Source organism: Protopterus annectens, chromosome 12.part0 (assembly GCF_019279795.1).
Source record: "Protopterus annectens isolate FY-2018-M chromosome 12.part0, PAN1.0, whole genome shotgun sequence".
Taxonomy (NCBI): domain Eukaryota; kingdom Metazoa; phylum Chordata; order Ceratodontiformes; family Protopteridae; genus Protopterus; species Protopterus annectens.
Genome location: NC_056746.1, coordinates 1,081,478,205 through 1,081,503,348, shown reverse-complemented (window position 1 = coordinate 1,081,503,348; position 25,144 = coordinate 1,081,478,205). Strand labels below are relative to the sequence as shown.

General features: G+C 43.6%; 1 protein-coding gene across 1 annotated transcript in view; it reads right to left on the bottom strand.

The window, feature by feature from the left end:
- The window catches only part of EIF6 (eukaryotic translation initiation factor 6), a gene marked incomplete in the record, with an annotated part of 690,546 nt that overhangs the window by 367,838 nt on the left and 297,564 nt on the right, over positions 1-25,144 (bottom strand). The window contains 1 exon segment of the mRNA XM_044090094.1: positions 21,049-21,224. Coding sequence (XP_043946029.1) covers positions 21,049-21,224 — 176 coding nt within the window.

Here is a 25,144-nt window from a genome sequence, read left to right as displayed (position 1 = left end):
AGGTGCGGCCTCCAATGCAGGATCCATTCTAAGGGCTAACCACTTAAGGCGCTGGCTTTCAAGGTAGATGTTTAAAGCGGCCAGACGGCTACGCAGGGGCTTAGGCTCAAAAGATCGACAAACTGTGCAGGAGGAGTAACCGTGCTCCCAGCCTAAGCAAAAACACACCTATCATGAGCGTCTTTATGGGGTATCTGGCACCCGCATTGGCACTTTTCCTTTTTACCTGACATCAGCTAAAGGCTACAACAACCAAGCCTAAGCAATAACAATTGGCAAAAAGAAAAATTAGAAACCCAGCAGGTTACTTATCTTTAGGATGTGCCATCTATGAAAATGCGATCATACGATTCGAAGGTCTGTGGCTGAAAAGTTCTGAGGATTGTGCATTCAGACGTCACGTTTATGGCCTTACGTGTGACGTCCAACGCACAATGCAACAGCCAAGCTGAAGCTTTTGTATAGAAGCCAACGTATGAGTCGCCTGAGGGCAGGAAATCCCACAACTATAATACTGCAACACAGGAATAGAAAAACATTAATAATAATGCACTTTATAGACGCACCTTACACTCTGCTCCACGCGGTGTGCTCACAGGAACAAAGCCTCAAGCAAAACTGGGGCGGGAGTCACCCGAAGATGGAACCGGTGACACAACCGAGAGGGTTCCATTCCCTCAAGCATGAGATTGAGGAAGGGTGGGTTCCGACGGAACAGACACCCAAAGGGGCCTCAGACACTGTCATTGTCGGCACAGAGGCAAGGGGTTCTCTCGTAGATGTCGGAAATATGAGCCTTGGAACCGAGGGGTCCGAGGGAGGAGAATACGTGGGGGTCGCCGGGGCAATGGACCCAAAACCCGGAGTGGGGTGGGCTCTAGGAAAATTTGTAATTCCCCTGGCGGTCAGCAGCTGATCAAAGAGATGCACCATGTCCAATTTAGACAGGCTCCTGGTGGACCTTACCAATGCCCCTGAGGGGGAATCTGGCCGGTCCAAAAAGGGGCTGAAGGCTAGTCCAGCAAATGAATCCACAGACTGGGAGCACTGGGTCTGTGGTGGGTTGCAAAATGGCACAGAGGATTCCAGTTTAGAAACCGGTAGCAGGGGAATAATCGGAGCCGAGAACGGGCTAGGAACCGAAGTCACAGCTGGGATGGAGGTCAATAGCGGCTTCGAAGATGTTGGAACCAACGTCTGAGTCGAGATGGGGGACGGTGCCGGGGTAGAGGCAGGCAAACTGGCCGGAACTGAGGTTGCAGTTGGAGCCGTAGTCTGTTTCGGGACCAGTGCCAATGAGGCGATCATATCAACTTCTGTATGAACCCACTGGAGCCAAACTTGGAGCCAAGGTGGTTGGAACAGAGGATGCGATTCGATACTCGGTAGAAGTCTTACGGGCCTTGTGCTTATGTGTCTTGCCCCTATCACTGGCCGGTGAAGTTCCAGAACGAGGACGTTTTCTGTCCACAGAAGGAAGGGATGAGACCTCCGATGCAGAAATAGCCTCCGAAAAAGGAGAAGCAAGCAGGCCCTTGAGGATTAACTTTAGTCTTTCATTCCGTGTCCGCTGACTGATGCTGGCACAAATGTCACAGGGAGGTTTCTCCGAGAAGTGCAGAAACCCCAAACAATACACACATTCCTCATGAAGATCACTATTCGTGAGTTTACCACTGCAAGAAGAGCAGTGTTTAAACCTCGTAGTCCCTTTCTTTTCAGACATAATAGAAACACACACACAACGCTAACCAGAAAGAAAAGTTAGACAGAAAGAGGGAAATATCAACAATGGTATTGGGAATACTACAAGGGTAAAAAGGGCATATACCAACAATGGTACGATAAAGGAGATACCTGTGGGTACAGCTGAGTGAGGAGAGAGAAAAATAATAATTTGAAAGGTAAGAACACACAAATACTTATAAAATTTGAAAAATATAAAGTACAGTTTTGTACCTACCATAAATGTAGATGTCCGATAGGTATGCATCTGCAGTCATAACATATGGGTTGTCCTGCCTCAGGCAGCCCTTCGGTCGGCCGGATTCCAAAGTCTGGGTCTGGCCTCGGCTGATGTCGCACTTTCCCCGACGTCAGAGCGTCTGGGGTATAAAAGCATCAGTTTTTCTTGCCCCAGATGCCAGGTGCCCTCTAGGAAGGCTAAATTTGGATAAATGCTGAAAAGTTCCAAACATTTGCAAATTATATACATGAATAAACAACAAATACACCATAATAGATTCCCCCAGCTAGCTAAAAGAGGGGTAAGCACCCTAGGAATACCACAGAGGGGAAGGAGGGAGGGTAATCCTGACTGCAGATGCATACCTATTGGACATCTACATTTATGGTAGGTACAAAACTGTACTATGTCCTTCAAGGATGCATCTGCAGTCATAACATATGGGTAGAATACCATAGCCAATCTGGGGGAGGAGGTACTAAGAGAAGGATGGTGTAGTTAAGATCCCCTGCAGGACTGCAGTTGCAAACCCTGCTCTGGATCTAGAGTATAAAGGTAGATTGTAATGCTTGGCAAATGTATGCACGGAGCTCCAAGTAGCAGCTTCTAAAATGTCCTTGGTAGCCACCCCCCGTAGGAAAGCTGTAGTGGTGGCCATGGCCCTTGTTGAGTGAGGCCTGATATTTTCAGGAACTGTCTTTCCATGAAAGGAGTAGCAAAAGCGAATGCAATTTCCTATCCATTTTGAAATGGTCTGTTTGGAAATTGCTCTTCCTTGCACCCCAGTTGCATATGCTACAAAAAGTTGGTCAGTTTTTCTGCTAGTTTTTGTTCTGTCCAAATAGTAGCGTAGTTGTCTGTGTATATCCAGGGTGTGCAAAAGTTTTTCCCCTTTATTCTGTGGATTAGGGAGGAACGTAGGCAAGTGAATAGCTTGGTTCAAGGATACCCTAGATACCACCTTTGGCATGAAAGTAGGATTGGTTCTTAGTGACACTCTATCCTGGAGAAAAATAAGAAAAGGCTGCACTGCCATTAACGCTTGTAACTCAGATACTCTTCTTGCTGAAGTGATTGCCAGAAGGAATGCAGTTTTCCAAGATAGAAACTGTAGATCTGCTGATGCTGCTGGTTCAAAAGGAGGTAGTGTCAGTTTTTCCAGCACAAAATTGAGATCCCATGCAGGTAGAGGGGGTGTTATTGGAGGTTTAACATTTTTGATCCCTCTCAGAAATTGTCTGAGAAGAGGGTGTGAGAAGATGGGTGGATCCACATTGTATTCTGCTGAAATTGCTGAAGCATGAATCTTAATGGAAGAATAAGACAGGCCATTGTGGAACAATTCTGCTAAGTATTCTAGGATATGTGCTAGGTTTGCCACTGTGACATCTGTGCCCTTTGATGTGCTCCAAATGAGAAATCTCTTCCATTTAGCTGAGTATGTCTTCCTTGTGGAAGGCCTGCGAGCCTCCAGGATAATGTCCTTCACCCTTTGAGATAAAACAGTTTGATTGGAATTTAAGGAATTTTCCAGGCAGTTAGCTGCAATGTTTTCAAGTTGGGATGCAGGGTCTTGAAAGTGTTCTGCGTTAGAAGAAGAGGCCATAGGGGGAGAGGCCATGAATTTGCCTGAGACATGCTTCTCAATAGTGGGTACCAGTGTTGTCTTGGCCAGTCCGGAGCTATTAGTATCACTTTTGGCTGTTCCTCCTGATCTTCAGTAGAACCTTGTACATCAATGGGAGAGGTGGGAAGGCATATACTGTTAGGGCATTCCAGCTGAAAGAGAGAGTCCACCCTCCAAGCTTGTGGGTGGTATGTCCTTGAGCAGAATGTCTTCAGTTGGTGGTTGAGTGGGGAGGCGAACAGATCCATCTCCGGCATTCCCCATGTCTTTGTTATGAGTTTGAAGATGTCTGGGTGCAGCATCCATTCGTGTGCATCCATGGTAGTTCTGCTTAAGCTGTCCGCTAGTGCATTTTCTTTTCCTGGCACGAATTGGGCCTGCAGTTGGATATTGAGATTCAGGCATAGATCCCACAGATTCATAGCCATCCGGCATAGAGGGTAGGAATGTGTGCCTCCCTGTTTGTTTATGTACCACATGACCGTGGTGTTGTCTGTCCTTATTAACAGATGCCCTTGTTGGAGGAAGGGTTTGAATGCCTCGATTGCATGCCTCACTGCCAGCATTTCCTTTTGGTTTATGTGCATGCTTAGCTGCCCTTGAGGCCATAGGCCTTGGATACATTTGTCCTCCATGTGTGCTCCCCATCCTCGGTCTGAGGCGTCCGTGGTGATGGTCTGCCTTGTTTTTGGTTTGTTGAAAGGCAACCCTCTGTTGGACTGGCAGGCCTGAGCCCACCACAGGAATTCCTTTTGAAGGCATGGAATGATTGGTATCATGGTTTCTAAACTGTGACTGTGTTGAGACCAAACACTCCTTAGGTACCATTGTAATTTCCTCATATGCAGCCTGGCATGTGGGATTAAAATTATGCAGGATGCCATGTAATCCAGGGCCTTCAGGATTTTCCTTGCAGTAAGCTGAGTTTGTCTTGTCAGAATCATGAAGTAATCTGGAAGTTGTTTTTGTTTTTCTTCTGTGAGAAAAGCCATCTGGGTGTTTGTGTCCAGATCTGCACCCAAAAAGGTTATCCTTTGGGATGGTACTAGTCTTGACTTTTGGATGTTGACTGTGTATCCCAAGGTCTGTAGCAGGTGTATGGCATAGGCCAAGTCCTTTAACAATTTTTTCTTGTTGTCCGCTTGTATTAGGCAGTCTTCCAGGTATGGATAAATTTGAATTCCCTGTAGTCTGCAATGTGCAATTACTGATGCCAGGCATTTCGTGAATACTCTGGGCGCAGTAGATAAGCCAAAGGGCAATGCTGAGAATTGATAATGCTCTGATCCTGCAAGAAATCTGAGGTGTCTTCTGCAATTTGGTCGGATAGGGACGTGCAGGTATGCCTCCTTGAGATCTAGAGTCACCAGCCAAGACTCCTTGCCCAACATGGGAAGAAGTTGCTGTAGGGTCAGCATTTTGAATTTTGGCACAATGAGATAAGTGTTCAGTGCGGACAGGTCGAGAATAGGCCTCCATTGGTTTTCTTTTCTTGGTACAAGGAATAGTCTCGAGTAAAATCCTTGGCCTTGTTCTGAACATGGTACCTTTTCTATAGCTTTCATCTGAAGTAAATTGCTGATTTGTCTTAAAGCCTCTGCCTTCTGATTTGGTGGAAGGTTAGGGATTCCGCTTCTTTTTGGCAAAGTGTGGAAGTGAAACCTGTATCCTTTGTCTATTATTTGCAATGTCCATGTATCCTTTGTAATGCAATGCCAGTTTTTTGAGAATAAAGCTAGCTTTCCGCCCAAGGGTGCTTCCAGTTGATCCCTGGTAGGCGGAATCAGAGTCAAGTCATTGGGTCTGTCCTGTAGTAGTGGTTGTAGTTGTAGCTGTTGCACTACTCCTCTGGTTGGCAGGCTGCCACTGACGGCCTCTGTAGGAGCCCTTCGATTGACCTCTGCCTCTAGGGCGCCTGTTCCTGCCTCTCTGGGCTCTGTTAGAGTCTGGAAAGGACCAATTCTTTGTAGGCCAGTTTCTGCTGAATCTCGGTGGTTGTTGAACTTACAGGAAATCTTTAACTGTTTGCACAGATTTTGCTTTTTCTTCAACCTTTTTTTGAATCTCCTGTGCAGGGGAGCCAAATAAATTTTGTTTCTCCATTGGAGCATCGAGGAGTTTAGCTTTGACATGGTCCGGCAAAGATTGCTCCTTCAGCCAGGCATGCCTATGAATAACTGCCCCAGTCATAGCTGATCTAAATGAAGCCTCCAGTGCATCATAGCCACATTTTAAGAAATGATTACTAACCTGTTGTGAGTTATGTACCAAATCCTGAAGGGATTTACGGTCTAAGGGTTCAGGAGAAGAAAGTTTCTTATTCAGTTCATCTAACAAATACTCTTGGTACTATATCATATGGAATTGACAGTTTAATGCCCTGGCAGAAAGAGTTGCAGATGTATACACCTTCTTTCCCCATCTCTCTAAAGCTCTAGACTCTCTTTCAGAGGGTAGGGGATTTTTGGCAGTAGCGGCTGCAACCCCTTTAGGACCCTGAGAAATAGTTTCTGGGTCTGCAGCATGGGCTTTATACAGATGGAAATGAGAATCCGGGACCCTGTAATATCTGTCAGGTTTGGCAGGGGCCGGAGGAAGAGTATCAGGGGCTGTACTGACATCATTGTACACATCATCAATTACATTTAGAACAGGAGGTATAGCTAAGGGCCTATGCTGAGGCAAATGCAAAAAGGTCCTTAATCTTTTTCTAGAATCAGAGAAATCCTGACCTTGCCATTGAAAGTGCTCTCTCATGGAGTGTAAAGTCTCCCCAAAGGAAAATTCTTCAGGAGGGGAGGCCGAAGGGATAGATTCCTCTGCATCTGAATCCTCATAAGGCGAGTAAGCCCCTTCCTGGTGGTCTGACAAGTCAGATCCATCTGTGGAATCATCTGAGGAGTGAGGTTCAGAGGTGTCAGTTCTGGGCCTTTTGTCTGGAGGAGGTTGAGAGGCCCTGTCTGGGTGAGGTTGTGAACCCCTAATTAAGGAGATAAGGTCCTCAGCAAGGCTGAGGATCTGTGAACTAGAGGAAGGCCTCTGGGATGTAGATTTGGCAGGCAAAGCTTTTGAAAGTTTGGCAGCTTTAGCCCTAGAAAAGGCCTTAATGGACATAGAAGCTGGGGGCCTAGCTGCCCCACGTGCAGGGGTAGAAATGTCCAAAGGTATGGTGTCGGACAATTCCTGAACACTAGCTTCAGTAGGGAGTTCTGAAGCCGACTCAGCCGGGGCCTCTCGGGCCTCGGTGGTCGGAAGTATGGTTTCGGAAGAAGGAATCACTGAGGACTCCGTTTCGGCCGAAACAGAGACACTCGCAGTAGGCCTAGCCGTGGTTTCAGACAAAACCGCGGGCCGCGAGTGTCGGTCCTTTGCCTTGCGTTTTTTGACCATATGCGAAGTCGGAGCCTCCAACGGCATTTTATAAGCAAAAGCGGCTCCAAAAAATTCCTCTGCAAACTCCGACCGACGTCTAAGAGTTCGTCGGTTGAAGGAGGCACAGGCTAAACAGGCCGATACGTCGTGGTCTGGGCCTAAGCAAGGAAGGCAGTAAGAATGGAAATCCCTATGAGGTATTTGTTTCCCACAAGTTAAACAATTATTTACTTTGTCTGACATCGGCTGAGGCAAGAAAGAGTCCCCAACGGGGTACTTAGCTTTTTTCAAAGTCTTCGGTAGCTGAAATCACTGGATCTGACCGACCGGCACTTGCGAACAGCTTCTGCTTCGGGCACCGCGCGGCAAGAAAGACCGAGGAAAATGGCGTTGGCTGATGCTTTTATACCCCAGATGCTCTGACGTCGGGGAAAGTGCGACATCAGCCGAGGCCAGACCCAGACTTTGGAATCTGGCCGACCGAAGGGCTGCCTGAGGCAGGACAACCCATATGTTATGACTGCAGATGCATCCTTGAAGGACATCACTTAGCTGGACAGCTCGGTGAAACGCTGCTACATGGCTGTGCAGCAAACGAGATCTGGGGTAACTAAGTGAAGGGCACTGTGGGTAGCAGCTTAGCTCCAGAGTTTTTGTTGCACGCAAGCTTGGTATAAGGCCGACTTGGTTCTGAAGGCTCAGAACCAAACCCATCAGTGATGAATAGGAAGATGATTAACAACTTCAGATTAATGCTTTATAGTCACACTAAGTTGTCCCTACCCCAATCAGTTCCTTTTTGGTATTATTGAAATTATAAAACATAATATGAGGGGGGAACTGGATTAACAACATTGCTATGAGAAAGTTGTAAAACTAAGATTAAATGCAGTAGTACCACCTAGCCTGAATGGTCACAAATTTGGGCCCCATTCTTAAGAATAGGACAAGTGTATTTTGTTAAAGTATTTAGTATCAATTGATGTCTGAACATATTCGTAACCTTCTAATATTCAATTTTTAGTCTTGAAAATTTTTATGCATTGTCTTTTTGGGCTAGAGAATTCAGTCTTTTTTCCTGGCCATTTTTTTGGAATTAAGTTTTGTTTTTCTGTATTTAAATGGTTACTTATATTACACACAAAGTGCTTTATGATTCCCCTGCCTGGGTTATTTTTTATGCAACTATATGCCTTTACATGTATTTGCATTTTTAATTGGTTTATGTCCTGTAAGTATATAAGCACCTGACTGAAGTTTATTACTTGTTTTTTCTGATGAAGTGCTTGATTCACAAACACTAAAGCACTCAAATTCCGGCTGATTTTATCGTAGGCTTGCCACCCCTTCGTTTTTTTTCCGGACTATCAGGAAATCAAACTGATTCTCCGGTAGTCCGGAAAACACTGTACAAACTCCGGTATTCTGTTTCAAAAAGGAAACAGACTATCGGAGTTTGTAAATCGGCTGATTTACTATGCTTTTCTTACAGAAAAGCATAGCAAATCAGCCAAAAGCAGGCGGCGGGAGCAAAAAAAGAGGGTGTTCCCGTTGATCGGCTGATTTACTATGCTTTTCTTACAGAAAAGCATAGCAAATCAGCCAAAAGCAGGCGGCGGGAACGAAAAAAGAGGGCGTTCCCGTTGAGTGATGCTGTCGTGACATCACAAAATGGGCGGTATTGTTGGCAGGAGAGGGGGTGGGGCGGGCGGGGTTACTGGTGACACGAGGGGCGTGGCTCCGGTTTTAGCCGTGAACGAAGGTGGCAACCCTATTTTATCGCCTGGTCTGATATTGTTAGTAAATTCCTTGCTGTGGGCTTTATTGATTTCCTGGTGTTTTTGAGTCTCCAGTTTACTGCTGCTTTTTTTTCTTAATTAGGAAACCTTTGCTTAAATGTCAAAGTTAATAAAAGTTAGCAATTCGTATGCAGAGCCTTGGTTACCATAGCTTACTAAACAGCAGTTCTAGTTTTACTTTGCAATATATCCAGAAAATGGACAAACCATGGTTAAAGAGTTAATATACAGATAAAAGCTCTGAAAATAAAATACAGACCAGGATGTAGCGACGTAGAGCAGATACGAGATCATCATACTTATAAGATAAAATCAATGAAAGAAAGACTGCAGAAAGTCAAAAAAAATCAATGAAAGAAAGACTGCAGAAAGTCAATAAAATCAATGAAAGAAAGACTGCAGAAAGTCAATAAAAAGTACAGTTTTGTACCTACCATAAATGTAGATGTCCGAACTGGATAGCATCTGCAGTCATAACAAGTGGGTTGTCCTGTCGTCAGGCAGCCCTGCAGTCGGCCGGATTCCAAAGTCCGGGTCCGGCTTCGGCTGATGTCCCACTCCACCCGACGTCATCTCTGTGGGTCTTCGGGTATAAAAGCATCAGCCGACGCCATTTTCCTCAGTGTTTCTTGCCCCAGATGCCAGTAGCCCTCTTGCAGGCTAAAATTTTGGATAGATGCCAATGTTTCCAAATAGATAGAGGTAAACACAACAATAAGCATATATGTACATATATACAAACAAATACACCATAAAAGACTCCCCCCCAACAGCTAGCTATTAGGAGGGTAAACACCCTAGGAGTACCACAGAGGGGAAGGAGGGAGGGTAATCCTGACTGCAGATGCTATCCAGTTCGGACATCTACATTTATGGTAGGTACAAAACTGTACTATGTCCTTCATGGATGCATCTGCAGTCATAACAAGTGGGTAGAATACCATAGCCAACTAGGGGAGGAGGATAAAAGTAGATTATGGCGTGTTTAGGATCCCTTGCAGTACAGCAGTGGCAAACCCTGCTCGGGATCTGGAATATAGAGGCAAATTATAATGCTTGGCAAATGTATGCACGGAGGTCCAAGTAGCCGCCTCAATAATGTCTTTGGTTGCCACTCCTCGTAAGAAGGCTGTGGTAGTGGCTGTTGCCCTTGTAGAATGAGGTCTTATGTTCTGTGGAATTGGTTTTCCATGGAAGGAGTAACAGTATCGTATGCAATTTCCTATCCATTTGGAGATTGTCTGTTTGGAAATAGCTTTTCCTTCCCTTCCTGTTGCATAGGCTACAAAAGTTGGTCAGTCTTTCTGCTATTTTTGTTCTGTCCAAGTAGTAGCGTAGCTGTCTATGTACATCCAAGGTATGCAGTATTCTTTCCCTCTGTTTTGTGGGTTGGGAAAGAAGGTAGGTAGGTGGATTGCCTGGTTTAAAGACACTCTGGATACCACCTTGGGCATAAATGTAGGATTAGTCCTCATGGATACTCTATCTTGGTGGAAAATTAGGAAGGGTTGCACTGCCATTAAGGCCTGTAGTTCTGAAACCCTCCTTGCTGAAGTAATTGCCAGTAGGAAAGCAGTTTTCCATGACAGGTGTTGTAGGTCTGCTGTTGCTGCTGGTTCAAAGGGTGATAGTGTCAACTTTTCTAGCACAAAGTTTAAATCCCAAGCTGGTAATAGTGGTTTCCTTGGAGGTTTTACATTCTTGATTCCTCTGAGGAACTGCCTGAGCAAAGGGTGCGAAAAAACAGGTGGATCAAAGCTGTATTCTGCTGAAATAGCTGATGCATGTATCTTGATGGAGGAGTAGGACAGGCCTGAATGAAGAAGTTCAGCCAGATACTCCAGAATGTTAGGCATATCTATGTTTGACACATCTTTTCCTCTTTCCGTACTCCAAATGACAAACCTTTTCCATTTTCCAGCATAGTTCCTTCTTGTTGAAGGTCTGCGTGCTTCAAGAATAATGTCTTTAACTCTTTGGGAAAGTTCTGGATTAGCTGCTGCTATGTGATGTTCCATGCAGTCAGTTGCAGCGTTTTTAGGTTTGGATGTATGATGCTGTAGTTGTTCTGAGTTAACATCAAAGGCATCAGAGGTATCGGCCACATTTTGTTCCGAGACATGCTCTTCAGTAGTGGGTACCAGTGTTGTCTTGGCCAGTTTGGAGCTATCAGGATTATCCTTGGACGTTCTTCCTGGATTTTTAGTAGTACCTTGTGTATCAAAGGAAGAGGTGGGAATGCATATGCTGTTAGGCCTTTCCAGTTGAAGGAGAGTGAGTCCACTTTCCATGCTAGTGGGTGGAATGTCCTTGTGCAGAATTGTTTGAGCTGGTGATTGAGAGGTGATGCGAATAGGTCTATCTGTGGCATTCCCCATTTCTTTGAGATGGTCTTGAAGATGTCCGGGTGCAGCTTCCATTCGTGGGCATCCGAAGTGGTTCTGCTTAATATGTCTGCTAGAGTGTTGTCTTTCCCCGGTACAAATATTGCTTGTAACTGAATGTTGTAGCCGAGTGCCAGGGTCCACAGCTCCAAGGTCATTCTGCATAGGGGGTATGAATGAGTGCCTCCCTGTTTGTTGATGTACCACATGACTGTGGTGTTGTCTGTCCTTATCATCAACTGGCCCTCTGAGAAATGGTTTGAACTTTTGGATTGCCAGTTTTACTGCCAGCATTTCTTTTAGATTGATGTGCAGGTGAAGTTGATCCTGTGTCCACAATCCCTGCACGCATTTGTCCAGCATGTGTGCTCCCCATCCTAGGTCTGAAGCGTCTGTTGTGATGGTCTGGCTTGGTTGACATCTGCGAAAGGGTAGGCCTGGGTTTGACTGGCATGCCTGAGCCCACCATAGGAACTCCTGTTTTAAGCATGGAATTAGTGGGATTTCTGTTTCTAGACTGTGTCTGTGTTGGGACCATAAATTCTTTAGGTACCACTGTAGTTTCCTCATATGTAGTCTGGCAAATGGGACTAAGATTATGCATGATGCCATGAAGCCCAAGGCCTGCAGAACTTTTCTTGCTGTTAACTTGTTCAGTTTTGTTAGTGCCAAGAAGTAAAGAGGAAGTTCTTTTTGTTTTTCTGTAGTCAGGAATGCCATTTGTTGTACTGTGTCCAATTCCGCGCCCAAGAATGTCCTTGTTTGGGATGGTATCAGCCTTGACTTTTGTAAATTGACTGTGTATCCCAGTCCTTGTAGCAAGTAAATGACCTTTTGTAAATCTGTTGTCAGCTTGCTTTTGTTGTCCCCTTGTAGTAGGCAGTCGTCCAGGTATGGGTAAATTTGAATTCCCTGTAGTCTGCAATGGGCGATTACTGATGCCAGGCATTTTGTGAATACTCTGGGCAGTAGATAAGCCAAAAGGCAATGCTGAGAATTGATAGTGCTCTGATCCTGCAAGAAATCTGAGGTATCTTCTGCAGATTGGTCGAATGGGGACGTGCAGGTATGCCTCCTTGAGATCTAGAGTTACCAGCCAAGACTCCTTGCCCAGCATGGGAAGAAGTTGCTGTAGGGTCAGCATTTTGAATTTTGGGACAATGATGTATGTATTTAAGGTGGACAGGTCGAGAATTGGTCTCCAACTTTTTCCTTTCTTGGAACTAGGAATAGTCTGGAGTAGAACCCTTTCCTTGTTCTGCTGTTGGCACTCTTTCCACAGCTCTCATGTTTGCTAACTCCATTATCTGGCGTAGAGCCTCTGTTTTTTGATTTGGAGGTAGATTTGGCATTCCTCTTGACTGGTAAAGTGTGGAAGTGAAACCGGTAACCTTGATCTATGGTTTGTAAAATCCACTTGTCTTTTGTTATGTAGTGCCAGTTCTTTGAAAATAAGGTTAACTTTCCGCCTAGAGGAGCTGCTATTTGTTCCCTGGTAGGCGGATTTAGGATTAAGTCACTGTGGTTGTGCTGATGTAGTGGCAGTGGCTGTGTCTGTGCCTCTGTTGTTACCTTGCCACTGTCGTCCTCTGTAGGCACCTCCTCTGGATTGGTTTCTGCCTCTGGAACGTCTATTCCTGCCCCTTTGAAATTTTGTGGAGTCAGGAAAGGACCAATTTTTGGCAGGCCAGTTCCTGCTAAACCTTGGTGGTTGAACCTGCAGGAAATCTTTAACAGTTTGAACAGATTTTGCCTTTTCTTCCATTTTCTTCATAACCTGCTGGGCAGGTGTACCAAACAAACTTGTCTTGTCCATAGGAGCGTCTAGCAACTTAGCTTTAACATGATCCGGTAAAGCTTGTTCCTTTAGCCATGCATGCCTTCTTATCACTGTGCCTGTCATGGCTGATCTAAATGAAGCCTCCAGTGCATCATAGCCACATTTTAATGAATGGTTGCTAACCTGTTGTATGTTATTTACCATCTCTAATACATATTTCTTATCAAGAGATTCATCAGTGGTTAGTTTTTTAGTTAACTGATCAAGCATAAACTCTTGGTATTGAATCATGTGAAACTGATAGTTTAAAGCTCTAGCTGAGAGAGTAGCTGAAGTGTAGACTTTTTTACCCCATCTGTCTAATGACCTTGCTTCCCTTTCAGAAGGAATAGGGTTTTTAGCTGTGGTCGCGGCTACTGCCTTGGGACCCTGGGAAATAGTTTCTGGGTCTGCAAGTGGGGCCTTGTAAAGGTGGTGATGAGTATCTGGCACCCTGTAAAATCTGTCTGGTTTGGCAGGGGCTGGGGGTAAAGAATCTGGAGCGGAGCAAACATCATTGAAAGCATCATCCACCACAGAGAGAACAGGAGGTATAGCTAAGGGCCTGTGCTGAGGGAGGTGCAGAAAGGTCCTAAGTCTTTTTCTGGAGTCTGAAAAATCCTGTTGCTGCCATTGGAACTGTTCTCGCATGGCATGCAAGGTTTCCCCAAAGGAGAATTCTTCTGGTGGGGAAGCAGCTGGAATGGATTCTTCAGCATCAGAATCTTCAAAATTGGAGAAGGGAGCCTCAGGCTGGTCAGTTATGTCTGATTCATCAGCAGAATCATCAGAAGACACTGGCTCAGGGGGCTCTGCCCTAGGTCTCTTCTCTGGGGGCTGAGAGGCCCTGTCTGGGTGAGATTGAGATCCTCTAATTAAAGAAATTAAATCTTCTGCCAAAGAAAGCATTTGAGAACTAGAAGAGGGCCTGGATGTGGGGGGTTTAACAGGCACTGTCTTAGTAGTCTTGGCTGCTTTAGCCCTGGCGAAGGCCTTAATGGACATGGCAGCTGGAGGCCTAGCAGCACCACGTGCTGGGGTAGAGACATCCAAGGGGATGGTGTCTGATAAGTCAACCACCGTAGTGGGTAAAATTTCTGAGGTCGATTCAAGAGTTGTAGCAGGGGCCTCAGTAGTAAGAATAGGTTCAGCTGTACTTTGATCAGTTTTCTCGGTTTCGGCCGAAACCGAGACACTCGCGGTTTGCTTAACCATGGTTTCGGCCGAAACCGCGGACCGCGAGTGTCGGTCTTTATCTTTGTGTTTTTTGGCGGACTGGGTAGTCGGAGGATCCGACGGCATAATGTACGCAAAATCAGAACCGAAAAACTGTTCTGCAAACTCCGACCGACGCCTAAGCGTTCGTCGGTTGAAAGAAGCACAGGCCGAACAGGCTGCTACGTCGTGGGCTGGGCCTAAACAAGGCAGACAATAAGAGTGGAAATCTTTATGAGGTATTTGTTTCCCACAGGTTAAACAATTATTAACTTTTTCTGACATCGGCTGAGGCAAGAAAGAGTCCCCAACGGGTACTTAGCTTTAGAAGTCTTCAAGTAGTATTCGGTAGAAGTAATCTCTGGATCCGACCGACCGGCACTTGCGAACAGCTTCTGCTTGGCCACGCGCAAGAAAGACTGAGGAAAATGGCGTCGGCTGATGCCTTTATACCCGAAGACCAACAGAGATGACGTCGGGTGAAGTGCGACATCAGCCGAAGCCGGACCCGGACTTTGGAATCCGGCCGACTGAAGGGCTGCCTGACGACAGGACAACCCAGTTGTTATGACTGCAGATGCATCCATGAAGGACATCACAACTTTACAAAATAATAGTACAACGAAAAACAAAGCAGCAAGTATCACAAGAAAAAAATTTAACAGAAAACTGCAGCCGATTTTTGGCACATTATGGCATACAGAGTATATTTACAGTTGGAGTGTATCACACTTTCAATTAGTACTCCACAAAATGAGCAAGAGAACACCATTCTGGTTACTTGTACTAGATTTGCACATTTGGTGTACAACAGAGGATTATGAGTGGGTCTCCAATCATAACATTGTAACTATTCTAGTGCTAATCAAATGTCTAATACTGTATTGCATATTAATGGAGCTTTTCTCCCCGGGTCTCCGCTGAAAACGGGCTACCACTCAGTCAGACACTACCCGGTAAACAAATGCAAAATAAATAAATGTGCTTGAGACACAGATGCCAAGAGAATTCACCTTGAGAGCAAAGCAGAATGTATTCATGTAACAGGATCAGCCCCACTGGACACGGCCTATGAATGTTACTCCGAGGTAAAAGAGTTAAAGGGTCAGATTTTTAAAAGGTGAAAGCTCCAACTACATTACTTTGGTCAGACAATGGATAAAGCTCAACAAAATTATAAGGATCATCCCAATAACCCCACTCCAGACATCCCCAAACAGCCTGAGACTTTGGAATCCGGCCGACTGCAGGGCTGCCTGACGACAGGACAACCCAGTTGTTATGACTGCAGATGCATCCATGAAGGACATCCCCAAAAGTTAGAAGTTTCATAAAACAAATGAATGCAGTAATTAGGACTGCCCACAGAGACCTATGCGATATAACAGAAGTAAACAGGTTATATTAATGCGTAGCTAAATTTATAACAGCTAAAATTCTACCATAAAAGAACAGGGTAGTAAGGGAAAGGAAGCGGAGAAATCAAATACCATTAGGGAAGTATTGAATACAGAAAACTATAAAGCAATGAAGACAAGAAGTGTCACTGTTAGAAGAGTACAGAAGAGGGAACAGATCAACAAAAATACTCAGACAGATGTGATAAAAGAAATGAGCAGTATTATAACAGATCAGGATTTATCATGCACTCTCAAATAAACTAAAAATAATAGCACAAGCAGAAAAACTTAGAAGCTACACAGATAAATTATAAAGGAAAAATACAAAATGAGCACTTTATTGATGACTCAAAGTTTTACAGGTAACTGGGAAATAAGATAAAAGGAACTGAAAGATCACCAAAAAAAAAAGAAGAAGAAATAGGTGCATTCTGAAGTACTACTTATGAAGGTCCTGTGGAACATACCAAAGAAGTTCAAAGGTACAGGATATGAAATGAGATGAACAGCCAGAGAGATTGAAACAAAGTTAAGAAAAGCCTCAAACTGGAAAATCCCAGGACCAGATGCAGTACCTAACTTCTGGTTAAAAGTATTAACATCTCTGCACAAAGATTTAGCCATGAGTAAGAACTAGTTATATGCACACCCTGGACAGACACCAACCTGGCTAACAGGAAAAAACAATACTCCTACTTAAGAGTGAACCTGCAAGCCACCCTAAAAATTATAGGCCAATAACTTGCCTTCCGACGACATATAAACTATACTCTGGAATTGATGCTGACAGACTTTATAATCATTTAGAAGAAAACTCTATTATGGCAACAGAACAAAAGGTCAATAAAAGAAAGTCATATGGAACAAAGGATTATTTGTTGTTATATAAAGTCATAGTGGAGACCTCCAAAAAGAGGAAGAATCTAAGTATGGCATGGATTGACTACAAAAAAAGCATTTGACAGTATCCCACATTCATGGATAAAAGAATGCTTAAAAATGTGGGAATTGAAATCAAAGCAGAAGTAGATAAAAATCAAACGGAATGTGCCAAAAAACAAAAGAAAGAATATAAGGTGTAGGATCAGATGAGATGGTAAGAAATATGGAAAATGCATAAATATAGTTGCAAGTATAGGAAACTCCTGGAAGAACCTCGTGTTGATCAGGATCAAACGTAGGAATAGTTAAGGAGAGGTGAATTCAAACCAAAAGATGAAAGGTTAACCAACACTGGTGGCCCAAGATAGTGGGCTATGTACACATTAGTTTACAAAGTCCACTGAACATGTGGGAGGAACAGACAAATGTAGGTTTTGTAAAACCGAACTGGAAACAGATGCACACCTCCTTGCTGGCTGGAACATACTAATGGTAAAAAGACTGTATACTGAAAGGCATAATAATGTGGCAAAACTGTTGCACTGGGGATTGTGCAAAAATTATAATGTGGAAGTAGCTGAAAAACACTGGAAACATGAGCCAGGAAACATGAGCCACAAAGCATCATAGAAAATGAAGTCTACATCACATGAGATCACCCATTAACAACAGTTCAAAAGATAGATGCGAGAAAACTAGATATAGTGGTCCATGAAAAGAAGGCAAAAGTAGCATTGATCATTGAAATTGCTACCCACATCCAGTGCCTACAGTGTCTTGCGTACAGAGAGACAAAGTCATAAAATATCAGGATTTACAAGCAGAAACAACAGCAATGTGGAAGAAATATACTCAGACTATCCCAATAATAGTAGTAAGAGCAACGGGTCTTATAAAAAAATAATCTACAGTCGTATTTAGATATTTTTCTAATACACGCAACTCCGTAAGAATTGCAGGAGTCATTACTGGGCACATTGCGGGTGCTGCAAAGAGCACTACTGGCTGACATCACAGACTGAAACAATACTAACGTCATGAACTTTAACCATACTTGGACTTGGGAATGGGGTCCATTCCTGTCATGGTATTAGAAACCCAAAAGATTTGGAGAAATTATAAACATGAAAATATTTTTAACTCCAGAACAGTCCCTAAAGATCAAAATACTTAAATATGTTCAACAATTTTACATGATGCACAGAAAACACCTTAATCATGGTAAGTGTAATGTTAAGGTTCAAACAGTTTCTTTAAGGACTGAAAAGCGTCACACATTAAAATGTCTTAAAGGTACTAAAGATGTAAAAAAAATATATATAAAATAAAACTAGTTAGCTTAATGCATATGATACCTCACAGACCTATAGATGTACATTTTTTTTAATTAAAGAGGGGATATCATACAAGAGTATATGCTAGCAAGTCAGATACACTGATGCCCTTATGTCATGTGGTACATTGTGGTTAGAGAGTCACAGGCTGAATACTCACCTCAACAAGGCTAGACCACATCTTCTATTTCTGTGTTATCAATTTTGACCTCTCAATCTTAGGGTAGAGATGGAAGTAAGCCAGCCTTCCCCTCAGATGCAAAACCTACACTCACAGATGAAGACTGAGGGCCCACTTCCACACAACATGAAATAAACACCTGCAGCAGGTGGGGGATTGCTGTAAAAGGAGCTTCTGTCAGTCTAGAAGGCAGGTCCCAACAAACTACATAAGCCTCAGTAAGAAAGAACTTGTGTGTCACCAGAAAGACCGTGAGCACAGGCTAACAGGAGATGCTTGTTCCTACACCTAAGATGCCTGCAGAAACTTACCTTCTACCTAAAAAGAGCAAGACTGCAATCAGAAAAAGCGCCATCTCCATCATACAGGACAGCCACCATCAGAAAATGGTCACTTCTGTCAAAAAGTAAATTCAACCTCCAGCCCTAGGCAGCTAGGGAATCTAGCTCAGATAAAACATTTAAAAGGAAGGCGTTATTTGTATTTGTTTACCAGGAAAGTCTGACTGGGTAATATCCATTTTCAGTGGAGGCCCAGGGATAAAAGTTCCTTTATACCAACATGGCAGATTCCAAGGCAAAGGAAATATCCTCCTTGATATCAGACTGAGAAAAGGCTCTTTTACAATGGTCTGAAGCTTCTCACCTCATACTCAGAAAGGGCTCTCTAAAGAGATCAAAACCATCCAGGAGGTCCAGAAATTTGGACAGGAAAAGTACATTCCGAAGGCCATATGTCCCAAAGTGGAAAAATAATATAACATCTTGCCAGCAACATGCCCCTCTTGGAAAAGTCTGCCAGCTGGGAAGGAGTGGACCATGGGCCTAGGAAGCACAAAGTATTAAACAAGACAACCAAGCAATTATCATTAAGGGGGATGGAAAAGATTTCACGCCAATCTGCAAAAGCATGACAAACACTGGGCATTGGCCTTCATGACACCCTTGCCAGCTCACTGAGGAAGCTCCAGATTTGAGAGAGAACATCAAAAAAGGTTAACATTAAGGAAGGAGGACTAAGGCACTTACAGCAATATGATGCCAACTCTGAGCACAAGGAGCCTTCTTACAGGAGGTGCTGTTCTACAGAAAGACATAGGAACTTTCACACACCTAAACTTTGTCTATCACAGAAAGAATACCACCCCCAACACACACACACTGATGGCCATCTGAGAGAACCAGCTGTGGAAGATACCCCCAAGCACCATCTTTGGGGGCGAGACTACAGCAAAACTCACAATAGTGCTTGATCACAGTTCTTAGGCGAATCTAGCTGAATGAAGTCCGAAAGTAGATGCTCCCAGGCCAAAGACAAAATGTGATGGGAAGAGGCCTGAAATGGTATCAAACTGAAATCCCTCTACATAAATTTTCACACGAATTATTCCAAGTCCCATCAACAGTCAAAGCCCACTCTCTTACATCTTGGATGCAGAGGATGCTGGCAGGACAGACCTAGTAAGTCCTCCTCAACCCAAGCTGACCAGTCTAGCTGAGCTAATGAGGTAGCAAAAGAAAATGCAGACCTTGCCCCTGAGTATTCCTATTCTTGATAAGATAACTGAAGGCACTGCTCCCCAAAACAAGACAGGGATAAACAAGAAAACAATCTGACCAAATGGGGAAAGGTGAAGCAAACATCTCAGGATGCATCTCCCAAGTGGAAGCTAAAAGTTCAAATCTCTCTCTGGGTTAAATACTGTGCTCATGCCTAGACTTCAGAAACTGTTTACTACATTTCCATAATGGTTTCTGACTTTTCCTTCAACAAGTATTGCTCATGAAATAGGTCAGAAGATGCTCTTTTCTTTTCAATGTGTCCCATAAGTCATTTTTACTGCAAATACTGAAGGATGTCTTAAAATCCAAATATATTAATTTGTGATAAGTTCGTTTCAGAATGGAAAACCTAGAATTACTTTTATCTAATAAAATGTAATGAACAATAATATAAATTTCTCTGTATGCCTATATAAAATCTTTACTGCCATGCCTATATAAAATCTTTACTGCTATGTCCACCATAATTTAAGTCGAATAATAAAATAATTTAAGGAATCAATGTTGATAGATCCAACACCTTTTTCCCCCAGACAACAGATGCTCCAAAAATGTTCCACTGAAAGCACTTTTGGTAAAACTTTTAAGAAATCTTTTTAGTTTGGGGCAACCCCCTCCCCCCACGTGGGGGAGGGGGGGCACTCCCCAAACCAACAAAGTTAACTATATCTATGGCAAGGTTAATCAACAGTGGAGAAAAAGGGAATTTTCCATTGTCCACAACAGCTCCTTTGGAAAAACATTACCACTGAAGTGGGAGTTTTAAACTGCTGTCCAGTTAGTGACAGGCTACTTTTTTTATATAAAGTATATGGAATCTGTTTTTGTTCCAGTGACAGATGTGTATCTACCCAGGGTTCTAATATGCCACAAAGATTTGCAATACTCCATCTAGCCCCAACAATTCACTGGAAATACTCTCAGAACAAGATAAGATTTACATTTTTTTTGGGGTGGGGGTGGGCTAAGTTCCTTGTATCCACTAACAAGCTTAGACAGAACAGCCCAGAGATAAAAGATACATTTCTGTATATGACAGTTTCTACCAAAAGAAAGCCTGTCGTATTCATCTCTGATGTGAACCTGCTTGCTACAAATGTTTTTACTACCATCCACCTATTATGCACTACAAGTAACTAAAGTAGATATAAGGAAAACAGGTGCAAGTGCCTACTAAAGCATAGTATAAAACACTAATGATGCTAACCTGCCTGCCCTTTGTCAAGTCCCATTTTATAAACTGCAGTGCTCATAATTTTTTCACTAACAATCCAGTTTTACACACAGACAGATGCAATATATTTCTTGAAATTCTTGAAATAACGCAAGCTTTTCTTGCATATACAGCAAAAATTATACTATGCTCCGCTATAAGAATTTCCTTTGTTTAATTTGTCATTTAATCAGTTACACCGTTTATTGTTAATCAGTGAATATTATAAAACATATTTAACTTTCAGTCTTAGAAGTTTACAACAGAATAAACTGCAGATAAAAAGAAACATACCCTATCAATATCTGGATGTACAAGTGCTACGTAGTCATTGCATGCTATTACATTTCCCAAGGCAGACAGCCTTTCTTCCACCCGCTGAATGATGACTGAATCTGGTAGGCTATTTCTGATATGCTGTAGCTCCTGGTCTGTAGTGTTATTTGGCACCAGCAATCCATGGCGGTTGCCTACAAAAGACAAATTCATTAAAGCTGTAACAAAAACATCACATTTCTCTCCACCACAGTACTATTTTACAATTTAATCAGATAAACAAGCAGGTCTACTGATGTTTCTCAATCACGTTTTGGGTACAAAGTACAGCAGTAGTTACAAAAAGATGTGCACTGGTGGCATTACAGAGGGCCACATGGGTACATAACCATCCCCTGTGAAACTGTGCCCCCATGAGTGCCCCAATTCCGAAATACTAAAAAATGAAAAGGAATGCCTCTTTTTAATGTCAGAGTGCAAGCACCTGATAAACTGAAAGTACACTTTCCTGCTCAGTTGGCTGGATCTTTACATAGTGCTCAAAATACAGTCTTTCCTGCTGAGATGACTAGCTTCTCAGCAAGCTCAGAGTGGCATGGTCTTATTCTTTTAGAACTGCACAGCAAATCAAACATCTTTACATACTGATGTCGAAATGCATTGCACAGCTACATTACTCGGAAGAGATGTACTAAGAAAGTACAGTTGTGTACGCTTACCATAAACATAGATGTTATTAGAGTATGTTCACTGTTACAGTCATTACTGTAGGGGTCTTCCTGCTGGCAGCAGCCCTCAATCGGCTAGAGTCCCAAAGTCGGGTCCGACATCGGCTGAAGTCGCTCCTGCCCTGACGTCAGTGCGCCAGGGGTATAAAGACCTCAGCAGATGCCATTTTCCCCAGTTTTTCTTGCCCCAGATGTCAGGTGCCCAAAAATAAAGGCCAAAAGCTTAATCAAAAGAATAAGCAAACATAAACCAGAACATTCCCAAATATCACCAGCAAAAATACTTCAGAGAAAAAAAGAAGTGTCAAGGAGACACAGACAGCACTCAAAGAACAACAAAAGAGGGGATAGGAGGGAGGGTAACCCAGACTAACCGTGAACATACTCGAACATCTACATTTATGGTAAGAGTACACAATTGTACTATGTTCATCGTGGTTCACTGTTACAGTCATTACTGTAGGGTTGAATACCAAAGCTAAGAAAGGGTGGATGGAGAAGGAAAAGAAGGGGCGGCTACAAAACCCTGCAGGACTGCAGAGGCAATGCCTGCCCTAGATTTAGAATAGAGAGGGAGGTTGCAGTGCTTGCAGCTTCTAAGATCTCCTTGGTAGGAACTCCACTGAGAAAAGATGCCGAAGTGGCAGTAGCTCTGGTATAATGTGTTCTAAACATTAACAGGAACTGGTTTACCATGATGAGAGTAACATAACATGATACAGTGGGCAATCCCCTTAAAAATAGTTTGCTTAGTCTTTGCTCTCCCCTGTGAAGTAAAAGCATAAGCCACAAACAATTTGTCAGATTTCCTGAAAATCTTGGTCCTGTCCAGGTAAAAACGAAGCTGCCTGTGTATATCTAAAGAATGCAAAATACTTTCTTCTTCACTTTGAGGATTAGGATAAAAGGTAGGTAAATGAATAGTCTGATTCAAGGCTACTTTCGAAACCACTTTAGGCATAAAGGTGGGATTAGTCCTCAGGGACACCCTGCCCTGATGAAAAATAATAAAGGGTTCCACAGCCATGAGAGCTTGTAATTCCGAAACTCTTCTGGCAGAGGTAATAGCTAAAAGAAAAGCAGTTTTCCATGATAAAAACTTAAAATCTGTGGAAGCTGCAGGTTCAAAGGGAGACAAAGTTAACTTTTCCAAAACAAAGTTGAGATCCCAAGTGGGAACTGGTGCTCTTAAAGAGGGCCTTATATTCTTTGCCCCTCTGAGATATTGCTTAAGTAACGGATGAGAAAAGATTGGGGGATCCGTATTGTAATGTGCAGAAATAGCAGAAGCATGAATTTTGATAGATGAAAAAGATCGGCCCTTATGTAACATCTCTGTTAGGTATTGTAAAATCAGAGGAATATTTGGAACTGCAGAATCAAAACCCTGGGCCTGAGTCAAGGAGCAAAATCTTTTCCATTTACCTGCATAAGATTTCCTGGTGCTGGGCCTTCTAGCTTCAAGGATTATGTCCAATACCTATTTGGCAAGGGTAGAGCTGTTTAAAGACCCTGGATCCGCCAGGCTGCTAGATTCAGAGTTTTGACATGGCTGTGCAGGATCTGGCCGTCTCGTTGAGACAGTAGATGTGGAATTTGTAGCAAAATCCAGGGTGGACCCTGAGCCAGGTTCATCAGGGTGGAATACCAGAATTGCCGAGGCCAGTTGGGAGCCAGTAAAATCATTTGAGGTCTGTCCTGTTTGATTTTCAGAAGTACCCGTGGTAGAAGAGGCAAAGGAGGAAAAGCATATACTGAGAGGCGTTTCCAACTGAATGAAAGGGCATCCACTTTCCATGCTAGCTTGTGGTAGGTCCTCGTGCAGAATGTTTGAAGTTGATGGTTTTGGGGAGATGCAAAAATATCCATGTCTGGGCACCCCCACGCCTCCGTTATCCTGAATATCCGAACATCCATCCGTGTGGATCCGAAAGATTTCTGCTTAGACTGTCTGACAGAGTGTTGTCCTTTCCTGGCAGGAATTGAGCTTGTAAGTTCACCTTGTTGGCTAGTGCTGTGTTCCACACAGCCATGGCCAATCTGCACAGGGGGTAAGAGTGAGAGCCTCCCTGCTTGTTTATGTACCACATCACCGTAATGTTGTCTGTCTTCATCAGTAATTGTCCCGGTAGAATAAGATCTTTGAAGGCTGTCAGGGCATTCTGTACAGCTAGCATCTTCTTCAAATTTATGTGCAGATAAATTTGGTCCTCTGTCCAGGCACCCTGAAGACATTTCCCTTGCATGTGGGCTCCCCATGCATAATCCGAAGCATCCGTCGTTATGACTTGATTGGCTGGAATGGGACAGAAAGGCCTCCCCTTGTTCTGGAGACAGGCCTCGGCCCACCAAAGAAACTCCTGCCGGAGACAAGGCAAAATTGCGATCACGGTTTCCAAACTGTGGCAATGCTGAGACCATACACTCTTGAGGTACCATTGTATCTTCCTCATATGCAGTCTTGCATATAGTATTAACATAATGCAGGATGCCATGTAACCCAAAGCCTGCAGAATTTTTCTTGCAGACAGCTGACTCATTAAAGCCAGATTTTTGAAATAAGAAGCCAGTTGCACTTTTTTGTCTGGTGTCAAATAAGCCATCTGGGTTATAGTGCTCAGAAGCGCACCCAGGAAAGTAATCTGCTGCGTGGGCAACAGGTTTGATTTCTTTAGGTTCACCATGAACCCTAGGCACAAGAGAAGATGCTGCACAAATGCTAGATGCTGAAGTAAAGTCTCCTTGTACTCCGATTGAATGAGACAATCATCCAGATAAGGGTATATTTGAATTCCCTTCTGTCTGCAAAACGCCATTACTGGTGCCAGGCACTTTGTAAAGACCCTGGGCGCAGTAGATAAGCCAAAGGGCAGCACAGACAACTGGTAATGCTTCGAGCCCGCTTTGAATCTCAGGTACCTTCTGCACTCTTGCCGTATGGGAATATGCAGGTAAGCCTCCTTCAAGTCCAAAGTCACCATCCAAGCGCTCTTGCTCAGCATAGGCAGCAGCTGCTGCACAGTGAGCATCTTGAATTTTGGAATTTCTAGGAAGGTGTTCAATACGGAAAGGTCCAGGATTGGTCTTCATGCGTTTTCCTTCCTGGGAACCAGGAAAAGTCTTGAATAAAACCCTTGCCCTATTTCTGAATCTGGTACCAATCTTATGGCCCTCATATCCATGAGGGACCGAACTTGCTGTTGTGCCTCTGCCCCTTGATGCTTTGGCAGATCTGGCCATCCATTTGATTTTGGCAAGGTATGGAAATTAAACTTGTAACCCCTTGAAACTTGTCCAGAACCTATTTGTCTTGGGTTATGCGGCTCCAATTGTGATAAAAAGAGAGATTTTTCCTCCCAAAAGCGCATCCAGGAGGGGAGCCCCTG